General features: G+C 37.1%; 1 protein-coding gene across 14 annotated transcripts in view; it reads left to right on the top strand.

Moving 5' to 3' along the window:
- The window catches only part of LRRFIP2 (LRR binding FLII interacting protein 2), a 119,299-nt gene that overhangs the window by 33,272 nt on the left and 65,230 nt on the right, over positions 1-20,797 (top strand). For 13 of the 14 annotated variants that reach the window (XM_060308540.2, XM_060308550.2, XM_060308537.2 and 10 more), the window contains one exon: positions 5,625-5,711. In XM_060308540.2, the coding sequence (XP_060164523.1) occupies positions 5,625-5,711 (87 nt within the window). Of the gene's footprint in view, positions 1-5,624; positions 5,712-16,911; positions 16,924-19,434; positions 19,477-20,797 lie in introns of those variants that run through there. The other variant, XM_060308542.2, reaches the window with a different exon arrangement.

Here is a 20,797-nt window from a genome sequence, read left to right as displayed (position 1 = left end):
GCGGTCTTTGGATTTTCCTATTCTGGACATATCATATAAGTGGAATTATACAATATGTGAACTTTTGTGTCTGGCTTCCTTCACTTAGCATAATGTTCTTAGGGTTCATCCATGTTGTAACCTATATCAGTACTTCATTCCTTTTTATGTCTGAATAATATTCCATTCTATGGATGATACCACATTTTGTTTATCCATTCATCAGTTGATGAATATCTGGGTTGTTTCCATTTGGGGGGCTATTATGAATAATACTGCTATGAATACTTAATGTACAAGTTTTTGTGTGAACACATGTGTTCGTTTCCCTTAGGTACATATCTAGAGGTGGATGCCAGGTCTTCTGGTCTATGTTTAATGTTTTGAGGAACTGCTAAACCATTTTCAGTAGCAGCTACACCGTTTAACATCTCCACCAGCAGTGTGTTCTGACTTCTCCACATCCTTGCCAACGCTATTTATTTTCCATTTAAAAATTTTTTTGTTATAGCCATCTTCATGGGTGTGAAATGGTATGTCAGTGTGGTTTTGATTTGCATTTCCCTAATGACCAATGATGTTGAGCATCTTTTTGTGCGCTAATTGGCTACTTGTATATCTTCTATAGAGAAATGTCTATTCAAATCCTTTGCCCATTCTAAAATGGAGTTACCGTTGACCGTTGAACAATGAGGAGGTTAGGGATGCCGACCCTCCCTGCAGTCAAAAATCCCCCTGTAACTTACAGTTGGCCCTTCATATCTGGGGTTCCTCTGATCTGTGGATAATGTAGTTCTGTAGTATTTACTATTGAAAAAAATCCGTGTGTAAGTGGACCCATACAATTCAAACCCATGTTGTTCAAGGGTCAACCGTATTTGTCTTTTTATTGCATCTCATGTATTTTTCTTTTTTTACATCCCCAAACAACATAATACAAGATTCTTATGGTAGAGGAAAAGTCCCTAATGTAGAAGCACTCAAACCATAGTACATGATTAGTCCTCATCTTTTCCATTGTATGGTTCCTAGTTATTAGTTGAGTGATAAAGTGAACATTCAACAAGTTTAGAAGGTTTATGATTTAACACAATCTAAAGCATTTATTCCAGGAGTGATCAAGGCCCATGGTTTTTGCTGTCATTTTGTTTTTCCACTTGCCCCAAGCATTTAGTGAGAAATAGATTTAGTTCTATCCAAACATATCTTTATTTTTTGTGTTTTCATTTTCACTGCTCTAGGAAGAATAAATTCCTATACCTATCCAATTACATATTTCCTTTAATCAGCTTTTATGTGCCAAATATTTGAAAGCATAATGATCAGAATAATGTTTAGAAACCTGGTCCAGTACTTACTGGATTTCACAGGTAACTTCTGAACCTGAATTTCCAGTTCCTGAATTTTCCTGTTAACTTGATTTAAAAGTTTGGGTCATGTCAGCCTAAAGACCATACAAATACTTAAATGATTTAGGCTCCTGAATACTTATGATTTCATTCATGTCTTATGCTAACTTTTAAGTTAACTAACCTTTTTTTTTTGAGGTAAAATAAACATAACATAAAATTTATCATTTTAATCATCTTTGAGTATACAGTTCAGTGGCACTAAGTACATTTAGATGCTGTGCAGTCATCACAACTATCCATCTTCAGAACTTTTTCATCATCCTTACTGAAACTCTGTACCCATTAAATAATAACTCCCCATTCCCTTGTCCCCACCAGCCCCTGGAAACCACTGTTCTACTTTCTATCTCCATGGTATTTGACTACTTTAGATCCTTGAGATAAGCAGAATCATTTAATATTTGTCCTTTTGTGTCTGGCTTATTTCACTTAATAATGTCTTCAACAACATTGTAAAACAACTATACTCCAGTAAAACTTTTTTTTTAAGACTCAACTTCCTCATATATTTTATTTATTTGTTTGTTTGTTTGTTTGTTTATGGCTGCATTGGGTCTTCATTGCTGTTGCACGGGCTTTCTCTAGTTGTGGCAAGCGGGGGCTACTCTTCATTGTGGTGCACCGGCTTCTCATTGTGGTGGGCTTCTCTTGTGGCTGAGCACGGGCTCTAGGTGTGTGGGCTTCAGTAGTTGTGGCATGCAGGCTCAGTAGTTGTGGCTCACAAGCTCTAGAGCCCAGGCTTAGAAGTTGTGGTGCACGGGCTTAGTTGCTCCGTGGCACGTGGGATCTTCCTGGACCAGTGCTCGAATCTGTGTCCCCTGTATTGGCAGGCAGATTCTTAACCACTGCGCCACCAGGGAAGTCCTCCAATAAAATTTAATTTAAAAAAAAGTCTTCAGAATTCATCCATGTTGTAGCCTGTGTCAAAATTTACTATTAAATTATTACTATTATGTAGCCTTTTAAAGGCTACATAATATTCCATTGTATGTACATAACACATTTTGTTTATCCATTCATCTGCTGATGGACATTTGGGTTGTTTCCACCTTTTGGCTATTATGGATAATGCTGCTATGACCATTGGTATACAAATACCTGTTTGGGTCTCTACTTTCAATTCTTTTTTGTATGTACCCAGAAGTGGAATTATTGGATCAAGTGGTGATTCCATGTTTATTTTTTTTTAACCAACTTTGTTTTGAACTCAGTTAAATCCTCATGGTCCTTTAGTTTTTTATCTTTTTTATTTTATATCTGTCAGGGTGGGTTAAAACGAATTTGCAGTAGCTCTTTTACGCAGTAGTATTCTGAGGGGAAAGTGCTAGTGTTGGTACTTAGAAGTATGCTTTGTGTACTTATAATTTGACTATTTCAAAATATGTCAGTATAAGAATAGAGTACACGTCTTGTCTTACCAGATTGGAATCACCGTTAGCTCCTTGCTACTCCTGTCAGGCACGTGGAAGCAATGTACAGAAAAAAAACAGATAAAGTAATTTTAAATCGTCTTTACCTTTTTAAAGCTTGCCTTATTTAATACCAACTCCAAGGGAGGTAGTATCTGAGTTTTGCATAAAATTGGCTAAGTAACAAAGAGAAGGATGTTTTTCTGGCTCTGAAGCCCATGTTCTTTCTGTTATACAGCAGTTAGGTCCCTTCCTTTTTTTTTTTTTAATTTTTAAATTTAATTTTTTATTTTGGGGTATAGTTGATTTACAGTGTTGTGTTAGTTTCAGGTGTACAGCTAAGTGATTCAGTTATACATATATTATACATATATCCATTCTTTTTCAGATTCTTTTCCCATATAGGTTATTACAGAATATTGAGTAGAGTTCTTTGTGCTATACAGTAGGTCCTTTTGTTGTGCAAGAAGTTGTATTAGAGAATAGATTTCAATTACCTATAATTTAGGTTTGGTGAGAGAAGTCCCGTTTTAGAATAGATTGTGCAGAATTGGCCACAGATCTCAGGAGGATGAAATTGGCATTCTCAATAAATTTCTAAGGGAAGCTACAAGTGCAAAGCTAATATAAGTGTAAATGAAAATTCCTACACATTGCTGTGGCTTTCTTAAGTTAAAAAGAGAGATTTGAAAATTTTTCCCAGAAAAATGATAATTTCTAATTTTAAAACGTATTTGTTATCTGCTGAAGCATAACTTAGCCTTGAAGTCTTTCTCTATAAAATATAAACTCTGGTAAGAAAATGGTGACCATTCATAGAGGGGTAAAGAAGGTGGGGAATGTAGGGTTTTTAATGATAGAGGCCAATGTAAAATTCATGTGAGAACACTAATTGCTCTGGTGATGACAGTGTGAGAGCTTTCGGTTGGCAGATTTCCGTTCACTTTGCAGCGTTTTTGCTACTTAAAGGTCAGTTAAACAGACTAGGAAATTGCCAAAATTGGGGTAGTTGAAAAAGTAGTAACCATTAAACTGTCTCCTCTTCTTAGAAGCCTGCTGTGACCTTGCCAGGCAAAACTGATTGCTCCTCCCTGCATGCTTCCTTCCCTTTAAACATTGTGTTTGTCTCCCTTGGCTAGTTTGTGAACGTCTTCAGGGCAGAGGTGGCATGTCTTAACTCTGTATTTTCAGTGCTCAGTATAATTGCTTACGCACAGAAGACCACTTTAAACATTGGCTGAGTCTCTTCCTAGTGTGAGACTTAGGCACAAATATAATAGCATGAGAAGAAGCAGCTACTGTCATTATCAGAAGAGAGGGGATCTGAATCAGAGTTGGGTTGTGGCCAAGAACTGAGGAAACCACCGCAAGGGAAACCAGAGAGATTTTTTTGTTTCATGTGGTACATCAAGCTGTTTCGTTGGCTCATTTCCTCGATACTTTGGCCCATGACCTGAAAATCTCTTGTTTATTTAGCAGGCACTGAGGCATGAAATTTGTGGGGTGACGGAAGTATGTAATTTTAATACCATATAATACCATGTAGTACATTTAATACAGGGTAATAAGCCACAGTAGGCACATGTCCATAGGGTATTACTCTGTGAAAGAGGGACTGGGGGAACCCTTCATAGAAGGTAGCACGGTAGCTGAAGAAGAGAGAAGGGAGAATACCTCCTGCCAGCAGTCTGTGAAGAGAGGCTTAACCTCCCAGCACAGTAGATAGAGTCCAGGAGTGGAGGAAGGTGGATGCGGCTGGCACAGGTGGGGCACATAATGGGAAATAAGGTGGAGAGATGACTGGGAGAAACCTTAATCTCTGCTTTTGCTTTTCGTCTCCTGTCTTCTCTTTGTGCTAGTCTATGGAATTTTTGCTTTAACCATGAGTAATGGGGAGCCACTGGAGTATTTTACACAGCAGAATGATTGACATGATCAGAAACAAAGGCAGACTGGCAATCATGTAACCACATAGAGGATGAATTGAAGGGCAGAATCTGGAGTTGGGTAGATGGATTTGGAGACTGTTGCAGTATCCAAACAAGAGATAAAGAGTTCCTATTGTATGATTTCATTTATATGCTATGTCCAGAAGAGGCAGATTCATAGAGACAGAAAGTAGATTAGTGGTTGCTAGGGTCTGGGTTTGGGTAACGGGGAGTGATGACTGATGGGTACAGGTTTTCCTTTTGGGGTGATGAAAGTATCCTGGAATTAGATAGTAGTGATAATTGTGCAACTTTGTGAATGTACTTGAAAACCCACTGAATTGTATGTTTTTAAGTTGTGGATTTGATGGTGTGTGAATTATATCTCAATGGAAAGAGAGAAAGAGAGGAAGAGTTCCTGAAACAAGCAGGAACAGTGAGCATAAAGAAACCTGAGATGGGTTGGAGAGAAACTCAGTGGTCCAGAATTGACAGGACTTGGAGAGGGAATACTGGCAAGGTTCAAAGTGAAATAGAGGCTGGCCCTGCAGTTTCTAATCTGTATGATTGAATTGATGGGGAAGAAAATTCTGGAAAAAGCAAGTGTGTAGAAACATATAATGAATTGTGTGAAATGTTTTGAATGTGTAATCAAGGCAAGCAGTTGACAGTAAAGGCCCAGATTTCAGGAGAGACTCTGGGACTAGGAAAAGAAGTGAGTACGGACGGGATGTTGATGGAGGAAGTCAGTCGGGCTGCTGGTGGATGACATCTTGCCCCCCACCCTCTTTGGGAAGTAATGTCCCATTGGCTCCTTGTCCTTCAAGCTGATGTACAGGTGTGGTGCTGGTGGTGGTGGTTTTTAAATAAAGCTGAATCTTTACATTACTTTTCAGGCAGAGGCAAGACTGGCAGCAAAACGGGCTGCCCGAGCAGAAGCAAGAGATATCCGCATGCGAGAACTGGAACGGCAACAAAAAGAGGTAATTTGGGTGGATAACCCTGATTTAGTGTTGGTCTCAAAAATATCAATACTTGGCTAGTTTCCGTCTGAAGTAAAACTGGTTTCTTCTGAAACACTGGGAATAGAATAACCTGATGTATATATTTTAACAAGCCATTTATGTCAGCAAGTTAAATGCAATATTTGTTTTAAATCATAACAGCAAACACATACATAGCTCTTACTCATTATAAGTTATTATTGTGTAATAAGTGCTTGCAACAGCTAAAGTAGGCTTAGCGATGACAAAGTTATTTCCTGTGGTCCTAAATGTCCTAGAATTTTGACTAATTATGTTATGATGTCTGCATAGTAAAACTGAAATCATACAACCTTACAGTTTGTAAGCATATTTAATAATAGAAGAAAATATTCATCTAAGAAAATGAAAAAAAAAGCACAACTGTAAGATGGGTGGAACTCCAGTTTTGTGTTACAAAAACTAGTATCTGTATATAGGTCAAAAACTACTGGAAAGAAGTGATTACTACCAGTACTTTGGTTTATCTATGGTGGAATTATGATTGGTTTTATGTTCTTATGCTTTTCTGTAGTTAATACATTTCAATATGTTTTAATTATCGGAAAGAAAAGCAAAAAAATTTTCTAAGTAGGCATATAGAAATTGGGTTGCTTTAAAATAAAACAAATACTCTTTTTTACTCTTTCCTTCTGACATTGACCTAGCTCTGAAAATTCCCATAAAAAATATTTCTGATGTTGTATTAGTACGAAGTGGGGTGTAAAACCTGCAGGGCAGTATTAAACACTTTAGAGGTTGGTGGTGGATCTTCTGTTAATGTGTTAAAGAGATGTGCATAGAGTCCATATTGTCACAGCTCAAAAACAAAACCAAAAGCAGTTAATATATTGCTAAATTTTTTAACCTCATAGCTTCAAATATGAATGCAATTCTTGGCTTGAAATGAAAATGTGACAATGTATTGTCTTTTATACTCCTAAAATTATAAGGATACAGTTATTAAGTATAAGTTTTATTTATAGTTCTCTAAACTACAGAGGACCATATATCTCTATTATTGAGCATATTTAGCTTAGTATGTTCTGTATTTTGAATGTGTAACAACTTTGAATTAACAATCATTGCTGTTCAGGGCAAATGTATGTGATTAATTTAAGACTTTTCATAGAATGCAGTATGTTGGATGCTTTAGTTTATGAAACTTTTGCATTTGTAGCACTCTTATCATTCCTTTGATCGGAAATGGGGACAGATTCAGAAGTGGCTGGTAGGCCAGGATTGCCTGCCCTGCATGTTGTGATCAGTTGCTGAAATATGCAGTCTCAAAGTAAAACATTGACTAATCGTTTGCCAAGTAGGAGTGTTTGTCATGTTTGAACCTAAAGGTCAGAGAGTGTCTCTTCTGCCTGTAGTGGACCAAGTGTGTGCTTGGAGTCCAGCCATTTCTGTTCTAGTTACAGCCTCACACTCATCTCATGAATGCTCCTGACCAAGAAAGATTGAGTAGATGAATGTGTTTTCTTTCTATGGGTTTGTTCTTCTGTCCCTCAGATTTGTCCCTCTACCCCTCTCATTCCTTCCACCGCCCTCCACCCCGCCTCTCCTTCCCTGTTCCCTTCTTCCTTTCTCTCTTTTTTTAAAAAAACTAAGTCAGCAGGGTTTTCATTGAGGGATGACCCAAGTCATTCTTTCATTTCCTCTGAAAATTACTTTTTTTGTTTTACCATCACTCCCAAATTTGTTAGCTACAAGAACAAACTGCAACCAGTAGAGTGTTAGTTACTGTGAATCATTCTTAAATTTGAACTTTTTTCAGTGTTGATAAGTCTCCCAGCTGCCTCCTGTTGCAGGGGTTGTTAGCTTGGTATGTGAATAGGCATGGGGGATGGGGCATGAAGCCTTAAAATCTCAGGCAAGGATTTGAGTATATGTATGTTTTCATGTGAAATGCCCACAGGCATTTTTATCATCAGATTCTCAGAGGAGTCTGTGATCCTAAGAGGTTAAGAACCACTATCTAATTGTTGCTAAACAAGCAACTTGCATAAACAAATCCCTTCTAGAATAGCATTCTAAGGTATACCCAGAATGAAAATAGTTATGACTGTATTGACCTACACATTTAAAACTTTATCATACTTCTCATTGTGATATTTTAGAAAAGAGAGAAAAAAGATGTTTGGTTGCTTAAAATTAAGCGAATCCTCATGTATGTGTTTGTTATTTTGGAGTGGAACCTGTCCTTTCTTGTTACTAAAGCTAGCTTAATGATTTTTATTTAGAGTGTCTTCTGCATGTAACTGGCTTAATATTACTGATGATGTCTTAAAAATGTTTGGTGTGAATATAAGAAATCGGTTTTATTTACAAAAATGGAAATACTAATTTCTTCTTTTAATTATGTATAATAGTTCTCAAATTAAATTGCCTAAGAGTTTAATGTCTTAGGGCAGACCAAAACATTAAATGAGAAGAAAAGTCTAAGTTAGAAGTTTAATATGTGATTCCTATGTTTAAAGGCCATGAAAATAAACATATTTTTTATCTCTGTGAAAGGTGTGCAGGTCAGGCAGTGAACATGCTAGATTTTCATGGAAGGGGGTTAGAGGCTTAAAATGCAGGTGGCAACTAACCCAAGTCTTCAGTAATAGGTAGGATTTGGACATGCAGGGAAGGTGGGGTTTAGTTTCGGATGGAAATAATTAACACTCTAACACCTTCTGACACTTGCTTTTACTGCTTTAAAACTGATTTTTCCTCTCACTTCTTACCTTATCCTTGTCTCTCTGGCTGCTTTCTGTCTATGAGCTTATAGTATAAGTTGGCATGTGATAGTCACAATATAAAATATAAATTACTAATAAATTTATAATGAAATAATGTATATACAAACAATTGGATTGTCAGTTATTAGAAGGGAGAATCTTCCTATATTAATAATTTCTCCTAATTTTATTACTTTTTCGTCTGGGGGTAGGCTGTTGGGATGTGAATAGGGAACCCAAGGGCGTGAGGCTCAGGAATGAAGCTATTGTTGAGTGCATATCTGTGTGCCAGCACTGTGCTCATGCTTTTTATATATGTGCTCGTTCCCCATTATAAGATAGGTACATTATCTCCATTTTATAGATAGGTGATAAAGGATTGGTGAAGTAAACAACTTGCTTCGTTGTGACAGACACAGAATTCTAAGGGATGAGAGGGTGCCCCATGTGCTAGTAATGGAGCGGGAGGTAGAAGGACCAAGAAGAAAAGGGCCTATGTCTCTCCGGGCTTCCAATTGGTCTTAGGTTAGCCAGTGCTTCTGTTTATAAACTGGATGTCTGAAGCAGTGGCGTGTTGGTGACCTGAAAGAGTAAATGCAGTTTCTCAAGTTTCCTAATTTAAAACTGAGGGAATGGCTGCAGCCTTGAATTAAGTATTTGTTGTCAGAGAAGATGGCCAGGTGTATTCACAGGGTTGTGGGCTTTTTTTTTTTTTTTTAATAAAACCACTTCATCCTCACTCCAAGTGAACTTTTAAAAACAGAATATGGGGTTTCCCTGGTGGTGCAGTGGTTGGGAGTCCTCCTGCCGATGCAGGGGACACGGGTCCGTGCCCCGGTCCAGGAGGGTCCCACGTGCCGCAGAGCGGCTGGGCCCGTGAGCCACGGCCGCTGGGCCTGCACGTCCGGAGCTTGTGCTCCGCAACGGGAGAGACCACGACAGTGAGATGCCCGCGTACCGCGAAAAAAAAAAAAAAACAATATGTTTTATTTCCATTAATTTAACTTGAATGTATCAAAACATAATTTTCCAGAAAGCTTTAACGATAAATATCCATCTTTAAAGGCATTGTCCTGTTCGTTCAGCTTTGGATCCTTTAAACTAATAAGGAGACTCACAGGACAATGAAAATGTTTTGTTTTCCTGATGTGGAAGAGAGGGATACTCTGCCTTGTAATTGGTACCTAAGAACACAGTTTGCTGAATTTTTTTCTATTGGCTTTCTGATGCTAGTAATTCAAGAAAAGCCAATTGGCAGTTTCAATACTATCCCAGAAATACCTGCAAAAGGAAGCTTTTTTTTTTTTTTCTTTTTTTGTATTCCAGAGGAGGAGAAAGCTCTGAGTAAAAACCGGGATACCTTGCCATTTTCTTCATGTTCTTTCTATGTAATCAGTCTGGATTTAGCCGGTATAGGTTCAATGGTCTGGTGAGTTAGAAGATATGAATGCTGATCCCAGCTTTCTGACTTTGTTGATTCCTAATCTTTTTGTGCTGCAGGGTTTTTTGTACTGTAAAATGAAGGGATCAGACTAGATGATCTTTTTTTTTTTTTTTTTTTGGTACGCGGGCCTCTCACTGTTGTGGCCTCTCCCATTGCGGAGCACAGGCTCCGGACGCGCAGGCTCAGCGGCCGTGGCTCACAGGCCCAGCCGCTCTGCCGCATGTGGGATCTTCCCGGACCCGGGCACGAACCCGTGTCCCCTGCATCGGCAGGCGGACTCTCAACCACTGTGCCACCAGGGAAGCCCAGACTAGATGATCTTTAAGAATCCTCTAGCTGTTAAAAATAATTCTAGAGTTGGTGCTAGGGTCTTTTCTTTTATACAAGGGTTTCCTTCTGTTTCTTCCTATTTGCCACTGCGCAAAAGTATTCCAGGTAGAGGGAGTAATTTAAGACTACCTGAATACCTGCCTTTCTGTAGAAGAGTAGCGCTCCATGGCAGACTCTTAGTAAAATGTGTGCTTTGAGTCTTTTTTGGTGTAATGAGAATTTGCTTTGAGCTTCCCTTACTGTTTGTATGGTTGCCACTAGCCATATGTGGATAATTAGATTTGGATTTAAATTGATTAAAGTAAAAAATTTCACTCCTCAGTTGTACTTCTAGCAGTTCAAGTGCTCAGTAGCCACATGTGGCTAGTGGCTACCATACTAGACAGCACAAACATAGAGCATTTCCATTGTCACAGAAAGTCCTGTTGGATAGTGGTTGTTTAAGGGGTCGTTTATGACTATGGAATAAACTGTATTCTCTCAGTTTAAATTAACCAGCTTGTATGGGTTTACATTTTATTCTGTAGTTCTTCTGAACTCCTTTTAGGCCATTTTTTTCAAATGGGGCTAAAAAGAAAGCTGTGTGAATCTAGGGGTATATCAATACTTAATAAGATATTGTTATTTAGGATTATTTTTATAATAGGTATAATTAAGAATAAATATGAATTCATCTGTCTGCTGCATCTTTAATGGGCTGTGCTCTTTAGAGGCAGGTTTTTAATTTCTTTTTAATTAATTTTTTATTGGAGTAAAATTGCTTTACAATGTTGTGTTAGTTTCTGCTGTACAATTAAGTGAATCAGTTATATGTATACCTATATCCCCTCCCTCTTGGACCTCCCTCTCCCCCTTCCCCCACCCATCCTACCCATCTAGGTCGTTGCAGAGCACCAAGCTGAGCTCCCTGAGCTATACAGCAGGTTCCCACTAGCTATCTGTTTTACACATGGTAGTGTATTTATGTCAAACCTAATCTCCCAATTTGTCCCACCCTCCCCTTCCCGCACTGTGTCCACATGTCCGTTCTCTACGTCTGCATTTCTATTCCTGCCCTGCAAATAGGTTCATCTGTACGATTTTTCTAGATTCCATATATATGCATTAATGTACGATATTTGTTTTTCTCTTTCTGGCTTACTTCACTCTGCATGACAGACTCTAGGTCCATCCACATCTCTACAAATGACCCCGTTTCTTTCCTTTTTATGGCTGGGTGATATTCCATTGTACCACATCTTTATCCATTCATCTGTCAATGGACATTTAGGTTGCTTCCATGTCCTGGCTGTTGTAAATACTGTAGCAGTGAACGCTGTGGTACATGTGTCCTTTTGAATTATGGTTTTCTCAGGGTATATCCCCAGTAGTGGGATTGCTGGGTAATGTGGTAGTTCTATTTTTAGTTTTTTAAGGAACTTCCATACTGTTCTCCATAGTGGCTGTATCAATTTACATTGGCACCAATAGTGCAAAAGGGTTTCCTTTTCTCCACACCCTCTCCAGCATTTATTGTTTGTAGATTTTTTGATGATGGCCATTCTGACTGATGTGAGGTGATACCTCATTGTAGTTTTGATTTGCATTTCTCTAATAATTAATGATGTTGAGTATCTTTTCATGTGTAGAGGCGGGTTTTTTAGAGTGCTCTTGTGTAGTAGGTGGAATGAAAAGAAAGGGTAGAATAAAGATTGAGCATTAAACCATGTATGTCACCCTAGTACCCCAAATAATACTGGGAGGGGGCATGTAGAATTAACTTGCCTGTGTAGCACAAGACTCTTTATACTAACCAAGCTAACTAGCCTAGAACTGGTTACCACTTAATAAGCTGTACCTACTCTGCTGGGCTAACACACATGCTCCCCAAACTTTTGTGGTATATCACCTGATAATCAAAGAAAGGGAAGAAATTTGCTTGGCTCCTTACAGATTACATGTGTCTATTACATAACAAAAATGTGAATCGGTGATGAATTCCTAAAAATCAGAACACCATATTGGATATTGAATTATTGAATCATACTGGTGCTTATAAACCGACTTCTGAACAGATTTGATCAAATGCATCAATGTACACAGCACATGACAACCAAGAGTTTTTTGGACTTGTATTCAAAGATCATGACCAAAATAAAATATTAAATTGTGGTGTTTCAGTTGAATTACTGTTTCTGGATTTGAGATGAATGGTCAGGCATAGCCGTCTGCTCTGCCTGCATGATGATAGTGCCGTATCGTCATGGGGTGTTGAAGGATTGATGCATTTTGGAAAAAGCAGTGTTGATTAGCTATGAACTCAGCTGGACAGTTTTGTGTAGATTCTTTGTCAATGCAAATTACTTTAACACTTGGGACTTTGAAATTCTGATCAGAAGTTTCTTACACTTGATTAGGTTCTAGGGACTAGTCATTTAATTTCACGACTCTACTTAATGCTCCAGTGCTAATAGCTGAATATGGAAAAGTTTAGAATTACGTTTAATTAGTCAACTGTTTGGAGGTTTTTTGTTTTTTTTAACAATCTTCATAAGGCATAACTTTGAGTAACTTTATCAATTCTGAAATATTTATTCGTTTTCTTCTAATTTTAAGTAGTTTTTCATATTAACAACACACAGTCAGGGGCTATTTCATTTAGTTGTTCTCTTCTTTTCCAGTTAGAGTGGTAAAAGAAAAAGAAAAAACTTTTTTTGCGATGAGCACAAAATTATAACCCAAATCTTTTTAAAGCAACACATTGTCACCTTAAACCACATCTGTAATAAAATAAACATTTCTTCCTGCCTTGGGTAAACATCATAATGAAAAAATAGATCACAGTCTGCTTTTAATGCTGACCTCAATTTCTGTTTAAGTATACTTGCTTATTTTTATCTTGGTACATTGAACTCCCTTGGTCATATATAGAGTACCTTCTATAAGTGGTCAGATCTATCTATCTATCTATCCATAGATAGATAGATAGATAGATAGATATAGATAGACAGACAGACAGACAGATACATGATAGATACACACACACACTTGTTCAAATAAAAACACTGCCAAGATTATTTCTACTTTCTTTCCAACTGAGGGACATGGCAGCCCCAAACCCAGCTTTTGAGGCTGAGCTGTCCCTACCGCCTGCTGTGGGGAAGGTGCTGCTGTGCTCAGCTGTTCTGACCAACAGCCGTCAGCTGAGTGATTAACTCTCCATGTACTTTCTCCTTTCCCAGGATGAGTTGGAAAGGGCCAAGTATTCCCACCGGTCCAGTCATCATCGTCCTTCTCTGGTTTGTAATAACCTACAAACTTGCCTCTAATACTTTTCCTCATCAACTTGCCATAGTCACTCACACACCTTTACTATGTTTGTTTTTATTTTTATCAGGGAGTTGAGGATGCGTTGTCCATTCGAAGTCTTGGCAGTCACAGGGTTGGTATTTTAAGTTGTTTACACCCCCATAGCAAAGCTATCCCTTTGCCTTTTTTTTTTTTTTTTTTTTGTGGTACACAGGCCTCTCACTGTTGTGGCCTCTCCCGTTGCGGAGCACAGGCTCCAGACGCGCAGGCTCAGCAGCCGTGGCTCACGGGCCCAGCCGCTCCGCGGCATGTGGGATCTTCCCAGACCAGGGCATGAACCCGTGTCCCCCGCATCGGCAGGCAGACTCTCAACCACTGCGCCACCAGGGAAGCCCCTGCCTTTCTTTAAAACACAGAAATATTGGCAAAGCTATTTCATTGGAAAATGATGCTTTCAAATTATTGCTGTAAGTAAATCAGTTCTAAAATCATGAATATTTTCATCTATTAACATATATATTCACTTTCTATAAAAGGACCTTTGATTTTGGAAAACCATCACAACATAATAAGGTTAATTTTATAGAATAACATCGGCATGGTTCTAGCTTTCAGATTTTTCCTACTTTCATATTTTTTAAAATGACAATTTATTAAATAAAATTTATTATTTTGGAGCTTGGGTGACTAATTATAGTTTTAGTCAGTGGGAAAATTGCGCTTCTGATTTTAAAAATGCCTGTCTTATCATACTTTTAGAAATTATCATGCTTCAACATTTTGATTAACATTTTGTAGTTTGTCTCAGGTTTTTAGCGTACATCATTGTAAATCAAGATAAATGAGAAATCGCTCATCAAAGGCTTGCATATTGTGCCAGGAAACTGAGTCTCTTCTTAAAGAATTGTGCTTTAAACCTTAGAGCAATGCTTTTTTAATTTACACATTGATAATATTGTATATGTACTTACATCTAGATTTTTCATCAGTAAAATTATCTTTCTTGCTAAGGTCTATATTTGTTAATTCTCCCCAGGTCTAGTTTTCTTCCTATCTTGTATAACGTATAAAAATACACTATATTAAACTGAGTGTGTTCTGGTATACTAATTATTGATGTGTTTGTATTCTTAAATAGTCTTTTACTCTGGTTATATTTCTTATTGGTGAATGTAATCTACTGTCTTTTTAGAATAAGTTAGTAAACTAATTCTTGAATCATAAGTATTTTGGTTAATTATAAAAATTTAGATTTATAAGAATATTAAAAAGCCTTTATAGAAATCTAATCAGTAGTTTAAGAATGATTTTGCAGGGGAAATACTTTTTTTTGTTTGTTTTTGTTTTGTTTTATTTTTTTTTAACATCTTTATTGGAGTGTAATTGCTTTACAGTGGTGTGTTAGTTTCTGCTTTATAACAAAGTGAATCAGGGCTTCCCTGGTGGCGCAGTGGTTGAGAGTCCGCCTGCCGATGCAGGGGACACAGGTTCATGCCCCAGTCCAGGAAGATCCCACATGCCGCGGAGCGGCTGAGCCTGTGAGCCATGGCCGCTGAGCCTGCGCGTCCGGAACCTGTGCTCCGCAGCGGGAGAGGCCACAACAGTGAGAGGCCCGTGTACCTCAAAACAAACAAAAAAAACCCCAAAGTGAATCAGCTATACATAAACATATATCCCCTTATCTCCTCCCTCTTACATCTCCCTCCCACCCCTCTAGGTGGTTACAAAGCACCAAGCTGATCTTGCTGAGAAATACTTTAAGAAAAACTTGTCATGCTCCTCCCTGGAGATATTGTTTTTTTTCTCACAGGGAGTTAGTCAACAGAAGCTTAAAAGTTGAGCCTTAAGGGCTTTGAAAATAATCCCATCTTTCCTCTTTTCAAAAAAACGTATGAGTTTTCCCTTTACTTTTCATTGTAATGTTCATAGTGTGAAGTTTCACACAGTTTTTATCAAGCAAATTATTTGTAAATTTGTATGGAAAACTTGATTATATATTAGTTTAACCTAATGGTAAAACCATCCAAGTTCAACCTAATTTAGGGGCCTTTAAAACATCTGTAAACAAACAGAAAAGAAATCTGCAATTAAATAAATAAGGAATTGTTTATCCAGGGTGTCTATAAAGTAATGAGGTTGATTTTCATTTCATGGAAATTATATCATTAAATAAATTTAAGATATAACTAGAACTCTCACAGTATTTTATTTCATTATGGTAATTATGAAAATTTGCTGTTATGGGAAAAAGAGTAAAGCTCCTAATTAAAAAAATCAGTATGCAAACTTAAAGATTAACAAAAAATTTTACCCTGTAGAGGAGACTTTGGAACTTTACTGTGTGTGAGTGTACATTTAGCACATTTAAAATATTTAGACTTTCCTGGAAATGTCTGATTTGAAATGAAAGCTCACTGATAACATAGTTTAAAAGAAATGTAATTGAGATAAGAGTTTTTTTCTTTTTTCTCTTAACTAGATAATATTGGGAGTTCTAAGTTTGCATCAGATTATTTGCTTTTTAAAGTAACTTTACCATCTACATTAAACTGAATAAATATGTAGACAACTTTTGTTCTCTGTAAAAATAATTGTGATGGTTTAAAACACTGACCTAAATTTTATTGGGATTTGCTATATTATTTGGGGGGGGGTTGGTATTTCTCCGCCAGTTTTTTTTTTTTAACTTATGAGCTGTATATTAAAATGTCTAAGACTTTTGGACCTTGTATTTGATATATGAACATTAGATATATGTACCTGGATATGAGGCAGATGTATTTATGGTTTTATGCCACATTCTTAGGACTTTGATCTTTCCTTTTGTCCAGTTAACTTGCAGGTACTGCTTTCTTGAAAGGTGTCCTGCCAGAAGCTATTTGGGCTGGAGATGGTAACAGTGTTATAGACATTCTCCATAAAAATAGAAAGAGCAAAGATAGTTCAAGACTGAATGGTGGGTTTGGGGAAGGAAGATTAAATCAAAGCCCTGAGTCTAGAACTGAAACAATCTGTTTCTTTAAAAAACATCTACCTTAAAAAAAAAAAATCTTACAAAGTGCTTGGTCACTGCTTTATACAGTGAAATACAAGAAGACTATAAGGAAGAGATCCAAAATTAGAAGATGAGGTGATCTTGAATCAGAGTGGTAGAGATACATTGCAGTTTTAATTGGTGGAGATTTTTACTGTTTTTTTTATCAGTTCCTATTTATATATCAGTTGCCTTAGTATAATTTTTATGAAGTTAATTTTAATATGCTTGCAATTTGTGTTTTGTCACTTACTCCTACACTGTTTAATTCCATGGAAGAACCCATCGAAGGACGTAATGGGGACACATTGGAGCAGAGCCAGTACACCCAAAAGGAAAGGCATCATGGTGTGTAGCCCAGAGAAATGTGCCGTGTTAGTATTGTGCGTTCACTGTTGACTCTCAGAGTCCTGGGGGCTTGAGAAATAGGTCCATTCTAACAGAAATGAACACCTGCTGAACTTTGTTTCTACAACCTGTTTTCTGTACTTTTTAAAAATTTAATTTCCAAATGAAAAGTTTGAGGTAACTTTTTCTGAGTGTTAAAAGAAACATTTTTGAATAGATTATAATAGCAAGTTTGGAAACATTTTATTTAGCTAGAGCCCTTAATATTTTCAGTTCTCCCTCCTTTGATGAATCATTTGTTTTTAAATAACATAAATACCAACTGGCACATATTGGAGGATTCTTTTTGTTTACTCAGTTGTTCTAGTAGCAAGTGGGTTGTCCAAGTTATGGATTTTTTCTACCAGATTCAGCAATTTTTAAAACTACCTGAGCGGTCCAGTGGTTAGGACTCCGCTCTTCCAATGCCAGGGCCTGGGTTCAATCCCTGGTTGGGGAATTAGGATCCCACAAGCGGTGTAGCATGGCCAAATAAATTAATTAATTAAACTATATGAGCTCTGCATTGTATTTTGGAAAAGGAAAATCAAAATAGGTCAATTTCAGTTCAACTTGTTAAATCTTAAGCTTTTGCAAAAGGCCATTCGTGTTACAGGGAGGATGAGAAGAACTAATAAGACATGACTGATCCCGTCAATGAACTTATCTGGTTGGGAGAATGGAATAGTTTATATGCAAGAATGTGTGACTTGAGAAATACATGTTTTGGTCATGGGGTTTTTTTTAAACAAAAAAGATATTTTGTTAACTGAGAAAAGACGTTAAGTGAAACTTCCATAGAGAAGGAACTTTATTTTCAGTGAAATGTTATTCACCACAGTGACATTTTACCATTACACATCATTTACCACCAAAGGCACACCCTTAGGCATTTTAGAAAATTCTGGATAAACAAGATTTTTTTTACACATGTAATAACACTCTTTATATTCTGTTTTCAAGATAATATAAGAAAAGCATGCAAATGCAGATATTTTGCTCCAGCACTTTCTAGTATTTATTGCAATATCATTTTCACTGAATTTACACTGGTGGTAAAATTATACCACTTAGCCTTATACTTATGAAGTATATTTTCGGGGGGTCCTGCAATATCTTTTGTACATGACCATCTCATTGGGCATGAAGGGAAGGCCTTTGTTCTATCTGAACTATTATTTTAGTGCTTTATTAGAACTACACTATATAATTTGATCTTCTAGTGTATTTTAAGCTTTTTAAAATTGCAACCTCTATAAAAGGAATGCATTTTACACCAAAATCCAGTATACATATGCAGACATATGCCTGTGTGTTTGTATGTATATAAGTATATAAAATATATTATAGAAACAGAAGTTTCACAAAATAGTATTTACTCTTACTGTACATGATAAACTCTAGTATTTTCTCTTCTATTTTATTTTTTTTTAATGCTGGTTGAACCCATAAATTGATTTTATGAACTACTAATGAGTTGCAGTCCACACTTAGGAAAACATTACTTTAGATCAGGTTCTTGAATAGTGTTCCCTAGAATCCTAAATGGGTATAAAAGTTGCCAAAGAAAGATATTTTTACCAAACTACCTGAGGAACTTGTTTATTGCTTTTGTTTTATGCATTGTTTTATTGTTTTGTACATTGCTCTTCTGGGTCAGATTGCTTAAAAAAATCTGAGCTAGAATGCTTAAAAAATAAAGTTAGGAAACCACAAATCTGAGTAGTTAGTTACTATTTAGTTCAGTTTCTTGGATTTGAAATGTGGTGTTACACATATTATTTTTGTAAAGACCCTACGTGAAATGTGGTTTTTCTGGTCTTGTCATAAATGTATGTAATCCACACTTTACTCTGGCCAAGTTTCTAGTTTTGTTCAGTTTTTCATAGAGAAAGTTCTTGAGGAAGGAAGTTTTTCAGGTGTGTGCACAAGCAGATATAAGAGAACTCTCCCCCTTTTGATGCCGCAATTGTTTTTTTGCTTGTTTGCTTTTTGTTTTTGTTTTTTTTGTAAGCTTTATTATACTAGTTATGTGATCCTGCTTCATTGCCTCTCCATGCCTTGCTTTTGCCATGTTTCAAATAATGGAAAACGATGGTGACAGACACAATAAGAAAAAGTAAAACATCTTTTGACTTCAGAATGCTTAATTCCTGCATTTAAAGGCTTCCTTGGGTGTTTTGTGCTATAGTGTACTGGGATGAATCATCTCACCATTACTGATTATAAATTCTGTTTCTGAAAGAGAACATGCAGTTTTTGCTGTACGTATAGTTTAGCAATCACCTATACTAGGAAAGAATGAGGGGGAAGAATATTCTTTAATTCAAATGTCACAGCCTTTGTGTTTAATAATTTTGGGCTTTTAAAATACTGCTGGATTTTTAATAATTTTATGAATGTTACTTTTTCCCCTCCTTATATTTCTGATTTTGGAAATACAACCAACTTTCACCTTTTCCTGAAATCCAGTATGATGCTTTCAAGGATACATCGTCAAGACTTTCATCATTAGTATGTAGTGCATAACTTCATGTTAAATGTAGAGTTTTACTTTATAAACACCTGATGATGCTAATCATAGATTATGACTTTTTCATAGGTTTGTTATGATGTTTGGGGGAAATGTATGACTAACAAAGCAAAATCTAGTGTTGTGCAATTGTGGCATAATTTAGCACTTGAATAACGTTGTCTTTTAGAATATCAGGATCAGATAAAAATTATTTGCTTCCCTATTCAGGACTAAGATTGGCAGTAGTATCTTTTCTTAAACTAATGAGCCACCCAGCTGACACATACTCATTGACCTGGAAGACATGTTTCCAGCAGTGTTTTTATACATACTGAACTAAGGCAGCACAGGCCCTACTGTGTTTCATGTTCTGTGTCACAAGCCAGCAGGTGTGAAAGCATCCAGCAGTGACAGATGACAACTGAAGCATCAGTTACATCCACTCATTTTTTGCTTGATTTGGTTTTTTTATGGTATGTCATTTTGGCCAAGGAAGTTTAGTTATCGCATGTTTTTCTTGGGTTAATATGTCAATAGATTGCCTGAGTTGCTAGACTATATCAGCAGCTCTTAAATGTTCAGGGTAATATATAAAAGGAAAGATATGCATATTCTAAAAAGAAAAATGAGTGTATAATTACTGATTCAGGATCTAGCTGTGCATGCTTCAGATGATTTGCGTAGAGCAGACTGTTAATAGCTAGGACCCTTCTAGCTGCACCTCCTCATTACAGGCCAACGGTGCATACCTAGATTGGACTTCTTGTCTACCAATGGACCAGTTTAGTAGTATTGCTGTCCTCTATCCCCTCACATACACTTGGCTCTGTACTCCTAGGAGAAATTATGTGTTGAGATGGTGCTATCTTCAAAGGACTCAGATGTCAGATTATTGTCTAATGATGCTGCTGCTACTCAAGAAAATCCATACATACCATGTTGGCTGCTTTCCTCTGAGCAGCACATGCTGTGGGACCACTAACTTGGGTTAAGAGGACTGACTGTCTTGGGCAGTACAATGTTATGTTTTCTGTTCTCAATCTTGTTTTGATTGATGAACGGGATTGCTTTTTGGCCTTTAGGTAAGGAGGACTGTGGAAGGAAGTAGACTCTCTTGTCACTCATACCTTTTTAAAGAAGATAGTCCCATGGGCAGGGGCTCAAATGAGGTGTGGGGTGAGGGTCCCCACAAATATCCTGCCTGGCTCTGAGTCCTAATTAAGTTTTTAGTTGACTAGACACTGAGCTGGATGGCACAGGGGAGGTGAGGGGGAATGCAGGTGTGTAGAGAGGCTGTGTGTCTTAGCCAGTCAAGGGCAG

This window comes from Globicephala melas, chromosome 11 (genome assembly GCF_963455315.2).
Source record: "Globicephala melas chromosome 11, mGloMel1.2, whole genome shotgun sequence".
NCBI classification, from domain to species: Eukaryota; Metazoa; Chordata; class Mammalia; order Artiodactyla; family Delphinidae; genus Globicephala; species Globicephala melas.
Note: the sequence above shows the minus strand (reverse complement) of the source record. Positions and strands in the feature narration are given on the sequence as shown.